The sequence below is a fragment of the Trachypithecus francoisi genome, unplaced genomic scaffold (assembly GCF_009764315.1).
Source record: "Trachypithecus francoisi isolate TF-2019V2 unplaced genomic scaffold, Tfra_2.0 Lachesis_group12, whole genome shotgun sequence".
Lineage (NCBI taxonomy): Eukaryota > Metazoa > Chordata > Mammalia > Primates > Cercopithecidae > Trachypithecus > Trachypithecus francoisi.
Window position 1 is genome coordinate 97,982,169 of NW_022681457.1, and position 20,235 is coordinate 98,002,403.

At 50.5% G+C, this 20,235-nt stretch overlaps 1 protein-coding gene across 1 annotated transcript; it reads right to left on the bottom strand.

Moving 5' to 3' along the window:
- Positions 1 to 16,903: 16,903 nt before the first annotated feature.
- SFN (stratifin) lies at positions 16,904 to 18,357 on the bottom strand. The gene has a single exon (XM_033227620.1). It carries the CDS (start codon positions 18,149 to 18,151, stop codon positions 17,405 to 17,407), a length of 747 nt encoding a protein of 248 aa, XP_033083511.1. The 5' UTR covers positions 18,152 to 18,357; the 3' UTR covers positions 16,904 to 17,404.
- Between the last annotated feature and the right edge of the window lie 1,878 nt (positions 18,358 to 20,235).

A 20,235-nucleotide genomic window follows, 5' to 3' on the forward strand; every position in this document is an offset into this window, starting at 1 on the left:
TGGTAGACGGGGGCTGGACTGATGCCCTGGGCAAGACTGTTATGCCAAGTTTTATTTGCATACATTTGGACTTTTTTTTTTTTTTTTTTTTTTTTTTGAGACAAAGTCTCTCTCTGTTGCCCAGGCTGGAGTCCAGTGGCACAATCTTGGCTCACTGCAACTTCTGCTTCCCAGGTTCAAGCAATTCTCTGCCTCAGCCTCCCGAGTAGCTGGGATTACAGGTGCCCACCAACACACCTGGCTAATTTTTGTATTTTTAGTAGTGTCGGGGTTTCACCATGTTGTTCAGGCTGGTCTTGAACTACTGACCTCGTGATCTACCTGCCTTGGCCTCCCAAAGTGCTGGGATTACAGGGGTGAGCCACCGCACCTGGCCACATTTGGACTTTTTAACACACATGAAGTGCTTGGTATTTTAGAGTGCTTCCACACACGTAATCCTCATTAGAGATAGACAAGATGGGGAGAGTGAATAAGACATTACCCATGTTACAGTGAGGAAGCAGAAAGATGAGAAGTTTGAACTTTGGTCAGCCTGGCTCTCTCATAAGCTGTTTTGCTGACTGAATGGTGAGTATTCCTCCTTTGGTATATTTATTGGTGAGAAGTCACAGTCCTTGTCCCACAGGTTTTACAGCTAATCAGGAGAAAGAAATTAGGCACCTATAAAGTATTACTAAATCATATATAGTTCACCAGTGGTTTGGGCAGTTGGCAAATTCATTTAGGGACATCTGTTCTGAAACAGCATTGAAATAGGACTGACTGTGCTTTGCTTTCTGGTTGTGGCAGCCAGAGCCAAGGGCAGATGAATAAGGGGATATGAGGAGGCTACTGTGGCTGGAACAGTATGAAAGCAACCTCAGCTCCCACGCCTGGCTGTATAGGGGATAATAACTAGGCGCTGCTTCCTAGCCTCTTTCATCTGAGAAGTTCAAAGCACCTCACCCCTATTAACACCCCACAGAGTAGGTAGGAAGTACCAATAGAGCAAGCCAGGGAAACTGAGGCCAGGAGGCACAGCCTGGGGCTAGCTGTGAATCACCTGTGGGGCCTAGAGCCCAGGAATCCTGACGCCCAGACTACTGGACAAATCCTTTATCAGGGCGTTAGGGTGGGTGCTGTGCTTTCGAAAGCAGTACCAATGGCTGTGGTCATGGATTTTGATGCTTGCCCATCACAGAGGCCCCAGCTCTCACCAAAACAAACCAAATGGGGGCTGGAAGGCATCCTTTACAACTTTATGGCCTCATATGCAAGCACCCTCAGCATTTTCTGCAGCCATGGAGTGGGGATAGGTGGAAATAATTCAGGGCCTTTATTTTCAGACCATGGTTTGACAGCAAGGGTATTTTCTTCCCCAGTAAATGTAGCCTCTGTCTACCTTCCACTGGCAGCAAAGTGATTTTCTATTTTCTGATATACTGAGGAGATCTGCACAGTGCAGAAAGGAAGATGTCAGATCCAAGTGAGGCCTGTGCAGTGTGAAATGTCTAGGGTAGAAGAAAGACCATCCTCCCATTATGGCTGGCATGTGACAGTCATCCTTAAGATTATTTTTAAATTTCCTAATATAGGAAAGTAACAAACTTAGAAAATGAAAGAGAAGGCCAAGCACGGTGGCTCATGTCTGTAATCCCAGCACTTCGGGAGGCCAAGGCGGGCAGATCATCTGAGGTCGGGAGTGTAAGACCAGCCTGGCCAACATGGCGAAAACCTGTTTCTGCTAAAAATGCAAACATTAGCAGGGCATGGTAGCATGCGCCTGTAATTCCAGCTACTTGGGAGACTGAAGCAGGAGAATTGCTTGGACCCGGGAGGCAGAGGTCTTAGTGAGCTGAGATCGCGCCATTGCACTCCAGCCTGGGTAACAAGATCGAAAGTCCATCTCAAAAAAAAAAAAAAAAAACGAAAATGAAAAGAGAAAATGAGTCACCCAGAATCCCATAACAGACACTTTCTATGGGGTCATCTATTTAAAAGAAAAATAAATTCTATATTCAAATCTATATTTTGTGTATTCTCTTCTCATCTCTGTAAACATCTGGAGGTATTCTGTGTATTCTTTCAGTCTTATTTTTGTATACCTAGGGATGGATATTGCATTTATCTAAGTGGGATATTTTATAATTGTGTTATATCCTGCCTTTTTCAGTTAACACCATTCCATGTAATAAAAAGATACAATTCCTGTAATTCCAGCACTCTGGGAGGCTGATGTAGGAGGATCACTTGAGCCAGGACGTGGAGGCTGCAGTGAGTTATGATCGTGCCACTGCACTCTAGCCTGGGCAACAGAGTGAGACCCTGTCTGAAACAATCAAGTAAATAACCTTCTTAATGTCACCATGGTAATAGTCCATGGTTTGACTATAACATTGTTTACCCATCCATACTCCCGTGGTTAGCCTACTACTAGCCTACAAGTCATCACCAATTTTTACTTTTGTAAATAGTGTGGTAATTAACATCTTTGTACCAAAATCATTGTCTGAGTCTCTGATTTTTAACTTGTGAGGTAGTCCTGGAAATGAAATAATTGACATATTCAGGGTTCGGGATTCATGTTGCCAAAATGCTTTCCAAAAAAGATACCACTTTATATCTCACTGATAGTGTCTGAAATTGCTCATCTCCAGACTTCACTTGACAATTCTCTACAACTTCGGGAGGGAGGAAGACCTCTCTGAGTGCCTTAGAAGGGACCTTCCTGGTCATCCCTACTAACCAATGACATTAGATTATATGCATTTCTTGGCTCTGAATTGGGGACCTCAACAATTAGAAGACAGTATAGAATTGGAATAACTTAGCAGGGACCATAGGTAATTGGAAAGGTTTCCAGCCTGACAAAGAGGCTTACGCGTGAGGATGAGGCCCTAAAGCCCACAGAGCTGAAGCACATCCATTCTACCTGGATTAGCAAAATGCTCACCCGCTGGTGGCTGAGAATATAGGAAGTATGGTCCCATTAGGATCTGTGGGAAAGAGAAAGGGGAAGTCGATTTGAGGAATTCTCTGTCCCTTTCTCAAGAATCCTAAGCGGGGAGAGGAGTGGCTTCAGACCCACCGAAGCACTATTAAGGCCTACACCAATTTTGAAAGCAGTGAAGTGGCCCAATTATCCCAGAATCCTGGAGGGAAATTCTCTAGCAAAACACTAGTCCCCTCTTCTCTCTTTTCTTCTCTTGTCTCTGGCTTTTGAGCCTTTACTTACCCAGCCTGATCTGGGCCGTTCACTCTCTTTTCTTGTCTCATTTAGAAGGAGTTGTAGCACATACCTCCATGGCATCAGGCCTGCTAAAGATGGGGAAACCCATGTGCCTCATTTCGAGCCCATTGTGACCTTTTCCAGCCAGGGAGCTAACTCAGCCCAGGTGTCGAGGTGGGCCAAGACAGGGGCTGTGGCGGAATGGGGTGGGGATTTAGGGGCCAATTGAGGTGGAAAAAAGACAGTAAAAAAAGACAGTATTGGTAAATTACTCTGGATGAGAATACACGGCAAGGGCTTTTTTTTCTCCTCATTCTAAAACTCTGAAGCAGTTGTGGAGGAGGGACATGAGAGGCCCCTTCGCAACCATGCCAAATAAACGTGAATTTTTTTTTTTTTTGGGAGACAGGATCTTGCACTATTGCCCAGGCTCACTGCAAGTTCCACCTACCGGGCTCAAGCCATCTCCCACCTCAGCCTACTGAGTAGCTGGGACTATAGGCCCGTACCCCCATGCCTGACTAATTTTTGTATTTTTTGTAGAGATGGAGTTTCGCTATCTTGCCTGGGCTGGTCTGGAACTCCTGAGCTCAGGCTATCCTTCTGCTTCAGCCTCCCAGAGTGCTGGGATTATAGGCATGAGCACCCGGCCAAATGTGAAGTCTAATGCAGTGTGCTTGCTATGTCAGTTTAGCTTCCAGGAATGTCCCCAGTGCCTCCCTTTGCACTGAATTGTCACCTCCAAGTTCTTCCTATATATTAATCCTGGAGCCTGCACATTGCTTTGTGGAGTCACAGAAACAGCAAAGAAGGGAGACTGGGACATGGGTTAAGATTTCCCTCAACTATGGCCGGGCGTGGTAGCTCACGCCTATAATCCCAGCACTTCAGGAGGCCGAGGTGGGCGGATCATGAGGTCAGGGGATCAAGACTTCTGGCTAACACAGTGAAACCCTGTCTCTACTGAAAAATACAAAAAATTAGCCGGGCGTGGTGGTGGGCACCTGTAGTCCCAGCTACTAGGGAGGCTGAGGCAGGAGAATGGCATGAACCTGGGAGGCGGAGCTTGCAGTGAGCTGAGATTGCGCCACTGCACTCCAGCCTGGGCAACAGAGCGAGACTCCATCTCAAAAAAAAAAAAAGATTTCCCTCAACTCATAAATCACACTATCAGTAATCTCAAAGGTCACATAATTTATTATTTTTGATAGAGACGGGGTCTCGCTATGTTGCCCAGGCTGGTCTTGAATTTCTGGGCTCCAGCAATTTGCCTGCCTTGGCCTCCCAAAGTGCTAGGATTACAGGTGTGAGCTACCTCACCTGGTCACATAATCTTTTTTGAGATAAAAGTTTCACATAATCTTTTTTGAGCTAAAAGTCACTCCTCTGTACAGTCAGACAAGAAAATCTCAGATTAGCTTTACTCTAGAGGAGAAAAGGGAGAGAATGTCTCCCTGCCTTCCTTCTTTCAACAAATATTTCTTTAATACCATAATATATATTCAATCCTGTACCTAGCCCACCACCGATTTGAAGACTTGATGCTTTTCAGAGTCCGGATTTTTTTTTTTTTTTTTTTTTTTTAGGCCTTGTCTTGCTGTGTTGCCCAGGCTGGAGTGCTGTGACACTATCTTGGCTCACTGCAACATCTGCCTCCCGGGTTCAAGCAATTCTCTGCCTCAGCCTCCCTAGTAGCTAGGATTACAGGCACCTGCCACCACGCCCGGCTAATTTTTGTTATTTTTAGTAGAGACCAGGTTTCACCATCTTGGCCAGATTGGTCTTGAACTCCTGACCTCATGATCCACCCGCCTCGGCCTACCAAAGTGCTGGATTTACAGGTGTGAGCCACCGTGCCCAGCCCAGAGTCCTGGATTTTACTCTTTTATTTCTAGACAGAGGGTTACAGTTCCCAGAGAGCTGTAAGAAGATTGGGTGGAGATGAGAGATGAATCAGCCTCTGACACCCCCAGGGTGACATACCTGTCTACTGCCCCCACAGACATTCCTGGCTCCTGACTCAGTGGGTAGGTGGGACTAGGGGGATTCTGAGAGGAGGGGGACCTTCTTTGCAGAAACCTGCCTTTTCCACTCCCCACACAGCAGGGATGGGGTGGACCCTGTGAACAGAGTGAAGAATTTCAAGGAACTAAGACTGGAATTAGGTTAAGAAAACCTAAACTTGGTCAATGAGCCTGGAAATTGGTCCAGTTCACAGTCTTTTCTCATTTAAGACAATTCTTTTCTGCCAGAGACTAGGGTGGAATTAGATTGAGAGGAGAGTAAGAAGGCTTTCTTTTCATTTTAATTTTACTTATTTTTTGGAGACAGAGTCGTATTCTGTTGCCCAGGCCGAAGTGCAGTGGTGCAGTCTCAGCTCACTGCAACCTCTGCCTTCTGGTTCAAGAGATTCTCCTGCCTCAGCTTCCCAAGTAGCTGGCACGACAGATGTGTGCTACCATGCCTGGCTAATTTTTATATTTTTAGTAGAGATGGGATTTCACTATGTTGGCCGGGCTGGTCTCGTACTCCTGACCTAAAGTGGTCTGCCCACCTCGGCCTCCCAAAGTGCTGGGATTACAGGCGTGAGCCACCACATCTGACCAGAAGGTTTTCTTGATTCTTAGAAAGTCTAAGATAGGAGCAGGGCACCATAACATAATGTAGTTAGTTTGGGTTTTTTTGTTTGTTTTGTTTTGTTTTTTGAGACAGAATCTTGTTCTTGTTGTCCAGGCTGGAGTACAATGGAGCAATCTTGGCTCACTGCAACCCCTTCCTCTCGGGTTCAAGCGATTCTCCTGCCTCAGCCTCCTGAGTAGCTGGGATTACAGGATCCCACCACCACACTCAGCTTATTTTTTGTGTATATATATATTTGTTTTTAGATGGAATTTTGCTCTCATTGCCCAGACTGGAGTGCAATAGCACAATCTAGGCTCACTGCAACCTCTGCCTCCCGCATTCAAGTTATTCTCCTGCCTCAGCCTCCCAAGTAGCTGGGATTGCAGGTGTCAGCCACCACACCCGGCCGCCATTTTTTGTACTCTGTAGTAAAGATGGGATTTCACCATGTTGGCCAGGCTGGTCTCGAACTCCTGACTTCAGGTGACACACACACCTCGGCCTCCTAAAGTGCTGGGATTACAGGTATGAGCCATGGCACCTGGCCAAATGTAGATATTTTTTAACTGGTGAACCGCTAATATACAAAACTGACATATGTGTGACTGTTTTGGCCAAAGTATATGGAAACGGGAAACTGACCACTCGGCTCCTGCCCCATGGCAGCTTCTAGGAAACCACCTAAACACAGTTTGAAAATAGCTATTGTAGTTTAAAAATCATGGGACTGGCCAGGTGCGGTGACTCACACCTGTAATTCCAGCACTTTGGGAGACCGAGGCAGGTGGATCACCTGAGGTCAGGAGTTCGAGACCAGCCTGACCAGTGTGGTGAAACCCTGTCTCTACCAAAAAATTAATAATAATAATACAAAAATACAAAAATTAGCTGGGTGTGGTATCGTGCAACTGTAATCCCAGCTACTCAGGAGGCTGAGACAGGAGAATCACTTAAACCCAGGAGGCAGAGGTTGCAGTGAGCCGAGATGGCACCACTGAACTCCAGCCTGGGCGACAGAGCAAGACTCTGTCTGAAAAAAAAAGATAATAATAATAATAATAATGGGACTTGGGCCGGGAATGGTGGCCCATGCCTGTAATCCTAGCACTTTGGGAGTCCGAGGTAGGCGAGTTGCTTGAGCTCAGGAGTTTGAGACCAGCCAGGGCAACACAGTGAAAACCCATCTCTACTAAAAAACAAAAAATTAACCAGGCGTGATGGTATGTGCCTGTAGTCCCAGCTACTCGGGAGGTTGACGCAAGAGAATTGCTTGAACCCAGGAGGTAGAGGTTGCAGTGAGCTGAGATCGTGCCACTGCACTTCAGCCTGGGTGACAGAGCAAGACTCTGTCTCCAAAAAAAAAAGAAAAGAAAATCATGGGGCTTGGAGTCAGACCCTGTTTCCACTCCTCAGCACGTGAGTAATTGTACAACCTTGATTATTAGGTTATTTAGCTGCTCTGAGCGTCAGTCTTTTTATTTGTAAAACAAAGGTAATAACATGTATTACTGTGAGGATTAAGGTATGAAACTACCTGGCACACACTTGTCATGCCTGCTGCTGCTGCTACTGTACTCTGTTCTCTAGGAAGAAGCAGAAATGGGACACTGTTGGTCAGAAAAGCAAGCCTTGATGCAAGCCCCTGGACATCTGTGTGTGTGTGTGTGTGTGAGAGAGAGAGAGAGAGAGAGAGAGAGAGAGAGAGAGAGAGAGAGAGAGACTTGCTTTTTGTGGAAGGAGCCACAGTGGCCTTGGCCTTGGCCTTGCTGGGCTGCCTGGCTGGTTTTGAGAAGGCAGTGTTGACCTCCATCACCTACTCCTGTGGATTCTACAGAGCCATTTGGATTTGACCTTCTGAAGCAACTATGCATAACAGAGGGAAGAGTAGATAACTTTAGTAGGTCATTCTAGGTTGCAGATTTTCTCCATACCATTCAAATTCTTGGGAGGAGAAGGTATTTGCAAGTGCTGGGCCTCTATTTTCTTGGGGATAATCTGGCAATATAGAAAAGATAAGGCTGAGATCCCTTGAATCTGTGTGAGCCCAGTCTCTGGACAGCCCTTCCTCATCCCAGGACTAGCTGTATTTCCATTTCCATAATGGTCTGGAACTAATCCTGGTTACCAGGCATTTGGAAGGGTAGTTTTATTTTATTTTATTTTATTTTTTTGAGACGGAGTCTTGCTCTGTCGCCTAGGCTGGAGTGCATTGGCCAGATCTCAGGTCACTGCAAGCTCCGCCTCCCGGGTTCACACCATTCTGCCTCAGCCTCCCGAGTAGCTGGGACTACAGGCACATACCGTCACGCCTGGCTAATTTTTTTTTTTTTTTTTTTTTTTTTTTTTGAGGCGGAGTCTCGCTCTGTCGCCCGGACTGGAGTGCAGTGGCCAGATCTCAGCTCACTGCAAGCTCCGCCTCCTGGGTTTCCGCCATTCTCCTGCCTCAGCCTCCCAAGTAGCTGGGACTACAGGCGCCCGCCACCTCGCCCGGCTAGTTTTTGTATTTTTAGTAGAGACGGGGTTTCACCGTATTAGCCAGGATGGTCTCGATCTCCTGACCTCGTGATCCGCCCGTCTCGGCCTCCCAAAGCGCCTGGCTAATTTTTGTATTCTTAGTAGAGACGAGGTTTCACCGTGTTAGCCAGGATGGTCTATGATCTCCTGACCTTGTGATCCGCCTGTCTCAGCCTCCCAAAGTGCAGGGATTACAGGCTTGAGCTACCGCGCCCGGCTGGAAGGGTAGTTTTAAACCCAAATTCTGGCCAGGTGCAGTGGCTCACACCTGTAACCCCAACACTTTAGGAGGCTGAGGCTGGAGATCACCTGAGGCCAGGAGTTCAAGACCAACCTGGACAATATAGCAATACCCTGTCTCTACAAATTTTTTTTTTTTAGACGGAGTCTCGCTCTGTCACCCAGGCTGGAGTGCAGTGGCCGCATTCTCAACTCACTGCAAACTCCGCCTCCCAGGTTCCACGCCCGGCTAATTTTTTGTATTTTTTTTAAGACAGAGTCTTGCTCTGTCGCCCAGGCTGGAGTGCAGTGGCGTGATCTCAGCTCACTGCAAGCTCCGCCTCCCGGGTTCAAGCCATTCTCCTGTCTCAGCCTCTGGAGTAGCTGGGACTACAGGCACCCGCCACCACGCCAGGCTAATTTTTTGTATTTTTAGTTGAGACAGGGTTTCACTGTGTTAGCCAGGGTGGTCTTGATCTCCTAACCTCGTGATCCACCCGCCTCGACCTCCCAAAGTGCTGGGATTATAGGTGTGAGCCACCGCGCCTGGCCAATTTTTTGTATTTTTAGTAGGGATGGGGTTTCACCGTGTTAGCCAGGATGGTCTCAATCTCCTGACCTCGTGATCCGCCCACCTCGACCTCCCAAAGTGCTGGAATTACAGGTGTGAATCACCGCACCCAGCCCCCAATTTTTTTTTTAAAGTTAGCCAGGCATGGCTAGGCGCAGTGGCTCACGCCTATAATCCCAGCACTTTGGGAGGCCAAGGCAGGCAGATCGCCTGAGGTCGGGAGTTCAAGACCAGCCTGACCAATATGGAGAAACCCCATCTCTACTAAAAGTACAATATCAGCCAGGCATGGTGGTGCATGCCTGTAATCCCAGCTACTTGGGAGGCTGAGGCAGGAGAATTGCTTGAACCTGGGAGGTGAAGGCTGTGGTGAGCCAAGATCACGCCATTGCACTCCAGCGTGGGCAACAAGAGCAAAACTCCATCTCAAAAAACAAAAAACAAAACAAAATATTAGGCACAATGGCACACATCTGTAGTCCTAGCTACTCAGAAACCTGAGGCCAGAGGATTGCTTGAGCACAGTTCAAGGCTGCAGTGAGCTATGATCATGCCACTGCACTCCAGCCTGGTTAACAGAGGGAGACCCTGTCCCAAAAATAAAAATAATAGGCCGGGCGCGGTGGCTCAAGCCTGTAATCCCAGCACTTTGGGAGGCCGAGACGGGCGGATCACAAGGTCAGGAGATCGAGACCATCCTGGCTAACACGGTGAAACCCTGTCTCTACTAAAAATACAAAAACTAGCCGGGCGAGGTGGCGGGCGCCTGTAGTCCCAGCTACTTGGGAGGCTGAGGCAGGAGAATGGCGTAAACCCGGGAGGCGGAGCTTGCAGTGAGCTGAGATCCGGCCACTGCACTCCAGTCCGGGCGACAGAGCAAGACTCCGCCTCAAAAAATAAAATAAAATAAAATAAAAATAATAAATATATCCAAGTTTTGAGCACTTTCCAGTATACAGAACCCTGCAGGAGTCACTGTGGGAAGAAAGGAGGAATAATGGGACAAAGTTACCATTATCCAGGAGCTCTCTGAGAAGATGAGAAATCCAGGATAGCTGCAAACCCAGAGGTAGGATCAAGTACATATGAAATCAGAACTGAACACATGTACCTACATACATGGAAAGGGTTGGTAAAACAGCATATCCAAAGCTCTGTACATGTGTTAAAGGGAGTGGCTGGCTGGGCGTGGTGGCTCTCACCTGTAATCCCAGCACTTTGGGAGGCTGCGGCGGGCCGATCACAAGGTCAGGATATCGAGACCATCCTGGCTAACACGGTGAAACCCCGTCTCTACTAAAAATACAAAAAATTAGCTGGGCGTGGTGGCGGGCGCCTGTGGTCCCAGCTACTTGGGAGGCTGAGGCAGGAGAATGGCGTGAGCCCAGGAGGCGGAGCTTGCAGTGAGCCTAAATCGCGCCACTGCACTCCAGCCTAGGCGTCAGAGCGAGACTCTGTCTCAAAAAAAAAAAAAAAAAAAAAAGGGAGTGGCTAACCTAATTGTGACCTGGAGATGGGCTTTGAATTTGGAAAAAGTTAAAAGAACATGATCGGCCGGGCGCGGTGGCTCAAGCCTGTAATCCCAGCACTTTGGGAGGCCGAGACGGGAGGATCACGAGGTCAGGAGATCAAGACCATCCTGGCTAACATGGTGAAACCCCGTCTCTACTAAAAATACAAAAAACTAGCGGGCGAGGTGGCGGGTGCCTGTAGTCCCAGCTACTTGGGAGGCTGAGGCAGGAGAATGGCGTAAACCTGGGAGGCGGAGCTTGCAGTGAGCTGAGATCCGGCCACTGCACTCCAGCCCGGGCGACAGAGTGAGATTCCGTCTCAAAAAAAAAAAAAAAAAAAAAGAACATGATCAAGTGATCAAGTGGAGGGGACAATGGGAAGGGGAGGTCACCAAGAAATTTCCAGTGGAACTTGGCATTCTTACCTGCTTTTTCTTCTGGGACAGATTTTTAAATTAAGATATAATTCATGTACCATAAAGTTCACCTTTTTAAAGTGTAAAATTCAGTGGTTTTTAGTATATTCACAAAGCTGTGCAACTATTTAAATCTAGAACATTTCATTACCCCAAAAGAAACTCTGGGCTGGGCGCGGTGGCTCACACATGTAATCCCAACACTTTGAGAGAATGAGGCGGGCGGATCACGAGGTCAAGAGATCGAGACCAGCCTGGCCAACATGTTGAAACCCTGTCTTTACTGAAAAATACAAAAATTAGCCGGGCGTGTTGGCATGTGCCTATAATCCCAGCTACTTGGGAGGCTGAGGCAGGAGAATCTCTTGAACCCAGGAGGCAGAGGTTGCAGTGAGCCGAGATGGTACCACTGCACTCCAGCCTGGCAACAGAGTGAGACTCCTTCTCAAAAAAAAAAAAAAAAGAAAAGAAAAAGAAACTCTGTACCCATTAGCAGTGGGTCTGAATTTTTTTTTTTTTTCCAGTCAGAGTCTCACTCTGTTGCCCAGGCTGGAGTGCAGTGGCGTGATCTCAGCTCACCACAACCTCCGCCTCCCAGGTTCAAGCAATTCTCCTGCCTCAGTCTCCCAAGTAGCTGGGACTACAGGCGCCCACCACCATGCCCAGCTAATTTTGTATTTTTAGTAGAGACAGGGTTTCACCATGTTGGCCAGGCTGGTCTCAAACTCCTGACCTCAGGTGATCCACGCACATCGGCTTCTCAAACTCCTGACCTCAGGTGATCCACGCACATCGGCTTCCCAAAGTGCTAGGATTACAGATGTGAGCCACTGTGCCCACCTTTTTTTTTTTTTTTTTTTTTTTGAGAGAGAGTCTCACTCTGTCACCCAGGCTGGAGTGGCAGTGGCACAATCTTGGCTCGCAACCTCTGCCTCCCATGTTCAAGCGATTCTCCCGCCTTAGCCTCCCGAGTAGCTGGGACTATAGGCGCATGCCACCATGCCTGGCTAATTTTTGTATTTTTAGTAGAGATGGGGTTTCGCCATGTTGGCCAAGCTGGTCTCAAACTTCAGGCCTCAAGTGATCTGTCTGCCTCGCCCTCCAAATTGCTGAGATTACAGGCATGAGCCACTGTGCCTGGCCTTGAAATTGTTCAAATATCAAATGTAGGCCAGGAAAAGATGGCAAGAAATGTTCACCAAGAGATTAAAAAAAAAAGTCATGGACAAAAAGGTTTAGGATCCTTGTGGTCAGAACCTGGTGCCTAATATGTGCAACTATTATGTACCCATAAAAACATTAAAAATGAAAAGAGCCTGGACATTAAGCATTGAAACATTAAAAATGAAAAGAGCCTGGACGTGGTAGCTCACGCCTGTAATCTCAGCAGTTTGGGAGGCTGAGATGGGTGGATTGCTTGAGCTGAGGAGTTCAAGACCCACCTGGGCAACATAGTGAAATTCTGTCTCTACAAAAATTAGCTGAGCATGGTGGTGCACACCTGTAGTCCCAGCTACTTGAGGGTCTGAGGTGGGATGATAGCTTGAACCTGGGAGGTCAAGGCTGCAGTGAGCCGAGATCGTGGCACTGCACTTCAGCCTGGGTGACAAAGTGAGACCCTCTCTCAAAAAAAAAAAAAAAAAAAAAGAGAGAGAAAAGGGCTGGTGCGGTGGCTCAAGCCTGTAATCCCAGCACTTTGGGAGGCCGAGACGGGCGGATCACGAGGTCAGGAGATCGAGACCATCCTGGCTAACAAGGTGAAACCCCGTCTCTACTAAAAAAATACAAAAAACTAGCCGGGTGAGGTGGCGGGCACCTGTACTCCCAGCTACTCGCGAGGCTGAGGCAGGAGAATGGCGTAAACCCGGGAGGCAGAGCTTGCAGTGAGCTGAGATCCGGCCACTGCACTCCAGTCCGGGCGACAGAGCGAGACTCTGTCTCAAAAAAAAAAAAAAAAAAAGAAAAGAAGGAGAGAGAGAGAGAAAAGAAAATAAAGAAAATAAAAGAAGCTGGTGCCTAAGCCAGTTCACATTTAGCCCTAGTAAGCATCTGATTTAGAGATATTCCAATGCACAGCATCTGGTTTAAAATCCTTCAACACCGACACACTACCTTAGGGCAGCTTACTTCTCCCCATATGGGGCAACTACGAGTGGTCCAGAGCTAACAGACAAAAGTCAGAGGCTGAGAGAAAAGAAAGAAGTTCCTTTCCCAGGACTTGCCCATTAAGAGAGAGTCACCAGACCTGTCTGGTGAGAGAAATCAGGTCACCTCTAGAGCTGAGTGGAGTTATTTGCCCTGCTTAGAGTCCCTGGTTTGGAGCCTTGAAATCTGACACACCTCTAGAAAAGGAAGCGAGAAAACGGGAGACCCAGAAGGCATCAGAGTGGTCGTGCCGGCTTCCCCTGTAGAAGCAGGAGTTCTGACAAAGCCCATCAGAGTGGTCCCGCCGGCTTCCTCTGTAGAAGCAGGAATTCTGACAAAGCCCTTCAGTTTTGAGTCCCATAGGTATAGCCAAGCTTGGACCCTGGGCTCAGCTCTATCTTGCCAGGTGGAGGAGTGACCACTTGATGTGAGGGCAGCATTATCAGGGGCTCAGCAGGCATGCAGGTCAGCTTTGGCAATAAGTCTGGGCCTGCCTCATGATGCTGCTTTGGGCATAAAAATGCTGGCCAAATCCTAGACTTACTGAAGCTGGAAGGATTCCTTAATAGCTGACATTTGAGGCTGGGTGAGGTGGCACAAGCCTGTAACCCTAGCACTTTGGGACCAAGGCAGGAGGATCACTTGAGCCCAGGAGTTTGAGACCAGCCTGGCCAACATGGTGAAACCTTGTCTCTACTAAAAATAAAACAAAAAATTAGCTGGGTGCAGTGGCAGGCACCTGTAGTCCCAGCTACCAGGAGGCTGAGGTGGGAGGATCGCTTGAGACCAAAAGCTCCAGGTTGCCATGAGCTGAGATCACACCACTGTCATGCCTGGGGTGGCAGAGCCAGACCCTGTCTCAAAAATAAAAAATAAATAAAAAATAGGCCAGGCGTGGTGGCTGATGCCTGTAATCCCAGCACTTTGGGAGGCCGAGGTGGGTGGATCACAAGGTCAGGAGTTCAAGACCAGCCTCATCAACATGGTGAAACCCCGTCTCTACTAAAAATACAAAAAATTAGCTGGGCATGCTGGTACATGCCTGTAATCCCAGCTACTAAGGAGGCTGAGGCAGGAGAATCGCTTGAACCCTGAAGGCGGAGGTTGCAGTGAGCCAAAACTGTACCACTGTACTCTAGCCTGGGCAACAGAGCGAGACTCTGTCTAAAAAAAAAATAATAATAAGGCCGGGCGCGGTGGCTCACGCCTGTAATCCCGGTACTTTGGGAGGCTGAGGTGGGTGGATCACGAGGTCAGGAGATCGAGACCAACCTGGCTAACATGGTGAAACATCGTCTCTACTAAATATACAAAAAATTAGCCGGGCGTGGTGGCAGACGCCTGTAGTCCCAGCTACTCGGGAGGCTGAGGCAGGAGAATGGTGTGAAGCCGGAAGGCGGAGCTTGCAGTGAGCCGAGATCGTGCCACTGCACTCCAGCCTGGGCGACAGAGTGAGACTCCATCTCAAAAAATAAAATAAAAAATAAAAAAATAAAAAATTAGCTGGGTGTGGTGGCAGGCCCCTGTAGTCCCAGCTACTAGGAGGCTGAGGTTGGAGGATCACTTAAGACCAGAAGCTCGAGGTTGCTATGAGCTGAGATCACGCCACTGTCGCACCTGGGTGACGGAACCCGATCCTGTCTCAAAAAGAAAAAAAAAAGGTCTAGAGTGGTGCTCACTCCTGTAATCCCAGCATTTTGGGAGGCTGAGACAGGCGGATCACCTGAGGTCAGGAGTTCCAGACCATCTGACTAATACGGTGAAACACGGTCTCTACTAAATATACAAAAAATTAGCCCTGTGAGGTGGCGGGCGCCTGTACTCCCAGCCACTCGGGAGGCTGAGGCAGGAGAATGGCGTGAACCCGGGAGGCAGAGCTTGCAGAGAGCTGAGATCTGGCCACTGCACTCCAGCCTGGGCGACAGAGCGAGACTCTGTCTCAAAAAAAAAAAAACAAAAAAAAATCCTAAATTTGTTGAGCCTGTCCTATGGGTTACTTTACAGCAACTATAAAAGGAAGGTACTGTTTTTCAGTTCCCCTGTTTATAAATGAGGACACAAAGATAAGCAAGATTAAGAGCCTTGGTCAAGGCAGGCTGGGAGTCAAATCCAGGCCGTCTGAGTCCAAAACCGCAAATTTCTCTTTCTTTTTTTGGGGGGGGCGGGGTGTAGGGGTGGACAGAGTCTCGCTCTGTTGCCCAGGCTGGAGTGCAGGCACGATCTCGGCTCACTGCAAGCTTCACCTCCTGGGCTCACGCCATTCTCCTGTCTCAGCCTCCCGAGTAGCTGGGACTACAGGCGCCCGCCACCACGCCCGGCTAATTTTTTGTATTTTTAGTAGAGACAGGGTTTCACCGTGTTAGCCAGGATGGTCTCGATATCCTGACCTCGTGATCCGCCCGCCTTGGCCTCCCAAAGTGCTGGGATTACAGGCATGAGCCACCGTGCCAGGCCAAAACCGCAAATGTTCACTCTTGTGTTAGCCTTTAGTCCAAGTCTCTTATGATACAAGAGGGAAACTGAGGCCCAGGGATGTATAACGGCTTTTCCAAGGTCGCACAGCCAGCCAGCCAGGGACACAATCCAAGCCTCTCGGCGACAGGTCCAGGGCTGCCTGGACTCCAGAGCGTGGTGGGGGCATCTTGGCGGCCTTTTTCCAGCCGACCCCGCCGCCAGCCCGGCCCAGGCCCAGCTGGGTGAGCTGATGACTCAACGGGCGGGCACTGCATTTTGCTATCCTACCTCGTCCCGCTGCTCTAGAGGGTTCCCAGCTCTCGGGCCAGACGGGTGACAACTTGTCTGAGTGAAACCGGGAAAGTGCCGCCCCTCGGCGCTCAGCAGGCGGCGGGGGCGCCGCTCAGTCAGTCAGCGAGTCCTGGCGTCCGCCAGGCCTGGCGGGCGGCGGGAAACTTGCCGCGCGCGTTCCGCCGCTCAGTTTCCCATTGGCTCGTCGGGCCCCCCCGGGGTGGTACCCTGGGGCAGCTCCCTCCTGTGATTGGGTGGTAGAGCCTCGGGCCCCGCCTCCAGTCCTGGCTGTGAAGGCGGGACCGAGCAATGCGGCCGCAGGTTCCGGCGTGTTGCTGGCTGCAGAGAGCAGAGGCGGCGGGCTCGGCAGGCACCGCTCCCGGCGGCCGTTCCCACCCAGCTCGTCCTTCCTCCCCGCCAGCCCGTTTCCTTTTGTCTCCATCTCCGAACTCTTTGGGATGTGACCCTCTCCTAAGATCTGGGCTTTTATGGCGGCACTGTACCCCTGCCTCAGATCGTACTTCCCTCCGCTGAGATCTGAGCCCTCGGAGACTGTGACCCGCCTGCAAATCGGGTGCTCAGTGCCGCTCACTACTGCAGCGCTGTCCTTAGATCTCATGCCGGAGACTTCACTATTTCCTGTCCCGCTCCACCTGAGCTCGTCAGCCTCCCGCGCTGCGGCTCCCACTCACCTCCCCTCAGCCCGGCAGAGGAGCCTCGGCGCCTCCTGTGGGTTCACCCGACCCTCCCGGTCCCATCCAGTTTGCCTGGGGCCGCCCTGATGGAGACAGCCGGACCCCGGCCTCACCTGGACTCAAAGTCTTGCGTGCAGGTCACTAAGCCACCCAGGGAGGTCAGGGCCCTAACTCAGAGGTCGAAAGTCAGGATCTCTAAATCAGATTCCAGTTCCACTCCCAGCCCATCGCCAAGAACTGGAGAGAGACAGGAGGAGTGTCACAAGGGAACTTTATTGAGAGGAAACATGGTCACACCCAGCAGACATGCTTTCCTTCAATGTTGGTCTTGCACTGGCGCGCGCGCGCGCGCACACACACACACACACACACACACACCCATCTCCAGCCCCTGCCACTGTCCAGTTCTCAGCCACAAGGCGGGACACTCCTCAATTCCTACGACCAGAGGCAGCAGGGGCAGGAGTGAGGCAAGAGGGAGGGGAGAAGTAGCCTGGTCCTGGGGTCGGGAGGAAGCGGTGCGGAGAGCAGGGCTGGGGGCATGACCAGTGGTTAGGTGCGCTCAACAGCTGCAAGAAGAGTGGGATCCCCAGCCCCAGGTGGCCTCAGCTCTGCCAGTCCCTCTCCACGGAGCCGTCTGGAGCAAGAACAGCGCCTGGGGGAGAAGGGTGGGGCCTCCCACCCCATACTAGTCCTCTCGGCAGGGTGGGGGGACTGAAGGGGGCAGGGCAGGGCGGGGCGGTGGCGGGCAACACTCAGCTCTGGGGCTCCTGGGGAGCCTCGCCCCCCTCTTCCCCGGCGTTGTCGGCCGTCCACAGCGTCAGGTTGTCTCGCAGCAGCTGCATGATGAGGGTGCTGTCTTTGTAGGAGTCCTCGCTGAGGGTGTGCAGATCAGCCATGGCCTCGTCAAAAGTGGTCTTGGCCAGCGAGATGGCCTCCTCGGGGCTGTTGGCGATCTCGTAGTGGAAAACGGAAAAGTTCAGGGCCAGGCCCAGGCGGATGGGATTGGTGGGCGGCATCTCCTTCTTGCTGATGTCCATGGCCTCCTGGTAGGCTGACCGGGCTGAGTCAATGATGCGCTTCTTGTCGTCACCAGTGGCCACCTCGGCCAAGTAGCGGTAGTAGTCGCCCTTCATCTTCAGGTAGAAGACCCTGCTCTCCGCGTCCCCAGCCTCCTTGATGAGGTGGCTGTCCAGCAGGCCCAGCACGGTGTCGCACACGCCCCGGAGCTCAGTCTCCACTTTCTCCCGGTACTCACGCACCTCGGGGCCCTTCTCCTCCGAGCCCTCCTCATTGCTTTTCTGCTCAATACTGGACAGGACCCTCCAGGCAGCCCTCTGGCCGCCCACCACATTCTTGTAGGCTACTGAGAGCAGGTTTCGCTCTTCGCAGGAGAGCTCCTCACCTTTCTCCACGGCGCCCTTCATGAAGGCTGCCATGTCCTCATAACGTTCGGCCTGCTCTGCCAGCTTGGCCTTCTGGATCAGACTGGCTCTCTCCATGGCTCTGGGGACACACAGGCGGGCGGCGGGCTAACTGCTGCCTGGGACCAATGCCGGACTCTGTGCCTCTCCTGCTCTTGGCCTGCCTTTTGGCTGGGTGGCCAGGCCCAGAGAAGGGTGGGGAGGAGCAGGGGGCGGGACCAGGGCCCAAGACCTGCCTCCCTCTCCTCTCCTCCCCACACCCTTTCCGGCTCTGCAGTAAAGGTAAAAAGGCTGGGATGTGGGGGTGAGTCATCAGAACAGTCAGCAGAAGAAATCTGGGCGTGGGCCCCACCTGCACAGGCACCTTTCCAGGCTCCAGGCTGCCCCCTCTTGTTCGGGGCTGGCATCATATGGCTGCTCCCATCAGGAAACTGCCTGGCTTCTCAAATCAGATCCTCCTTCACAGTGCCCTTACAGAGGCTAAGGGCGGCTTTAGCCCCTGACTGCTTCTGCCTTGACAGAGCCCATAAAGGTTCAGGAGGATGGGGTTCCTAATCCTGCCAGGTAACTTCTCCCCTTGCTTCAGGTGAGGATAACTCATGTTTAGGTAGGGCCATAGAGTTTCCCAAGCACTTTCATATTCACGATCGAATTTAATCCCCACTGTATCTCTGTGACACACACAGGACCATAGAGATGGGAACATAAAGTCTCAGAGAGGGGTGAGATTTGCTCAAAGTCACATGGCCATCACTGCCCTGAAACTCCTTTCTGCACCCTGCTTCCTTTAGCTTTTCTCCCTTTGAAGTTTCTGACCTATGAGCTCCAGGCTGTGTTTGGAAGTGAGATCCAGGCTGTGTTTGGAAGTGAGATCCAGGCTCTTTCTCAATCTACCTGAAGATGGTTCCATCCCTCAGGCCTCACTCCCCCTCAGGGTCCCCTCTGAGCTCCCAGAATGCGCAGGTGGCAGCTTTCAGAGTGCCACTTAATGAAGTGTTTAACAAGCAGCCTCTGACGCTCCAGCCCAGCCTTTGTAATTAGTCACCCAGTAGGTTTGTTGGACACATTTCCCATCACTACACAATTTTCCCTTTCAAGTTGGTGGCCTGTTGCCACTTGTTTGAGGATTTACCCTCTGGCCCTCCACACCAGGTCACTTGCCCTCTCCAAGCCACATGCCATCAGGTACCAGTGGGGTTCACAGAGGGTGGGGTCCAGCTCCCCGGCTGTCCCACTTTCCTGCCTGACTCAGACTGCTCTCTGTCTGAGGCTGGGAAGCAGTCCAGTTTGATCCCCCAGGGGGGACGCTAGCAACCTGGGGAGAGAGAGGACTGAGAAAGGGAGGTGGCAGTGACACATACCATTCTGTTTTATGGGGCAGCAATCCCAGCTACCTGATGCCTCCCCCAGCCTGTCTCTCAGAAGTTTCCCTGTTCCTTCTTTTTTTTTTTTAAATAGAGACCAGATCTCACTACATTGCCCAGGCAGGTCTCAAACTCCTGGGCTCAAGCAATTCTCCTGCCTCAGCCTCCCAAACTGCTGGGATTATGGGCATGACCCACTGTGCCTGGCCTATTCCTTCCTTTTGACCATTGCCCCACCTCTGACCCCTGGCAGAGTCCTCAGAGATGGAGACCTCTGTTGCCAACCTTCTTTCCCTGCTTGCTGGGGCCCTGGCCTCAAGTTTCATCAAGAGTTTCACCAAAGGGTGTTGGGATTGAGCCTACAGGGATGGATTCCTGCTTATCTGCCCCACCCCTAGTCAAAGCTTAGATGGGCCTCAGGGGTACGGCTCCTTTCACTGGGATTCTGCCGGCCTAATAGTTGAGCCAGGATAATTTCACAGGCCTGTGTCTCCCCCAGGTACCCTGAGTGTCTGAACACTCATCTTCCCTCCTAGAGGGAGGCTTAGGCCAGAACTCTGGGGACCAAAGATGAGATTCTTCTCTTTACCACAAGGAGGAGTAGGGACATGTCTGGACTAATGCTACAGGGTTTCCAAGGAAGTAAAGGGGATTTCAGGTTTGACATCCCGAAGATTTTGCTCAATTCAGAGAACTGATGTAGAAAATAATAGGAACCACACGAAAATACCAGCTTATAGAGGGTATCTTGAGGTAGTGAGACTGAGTAATTTTGCTTCCCTTTGATTTTCTTTTCTA

Excerpts from the sequence above, each read along its gene's own strand:
- SFN (XM_033227620.1), bottom strand. The coding sequence starts at position 18,151 with ATGGAGAGAGCCAGTCTGATCCAGAAGGCCAAGCTGGCAGAGCAGGCC.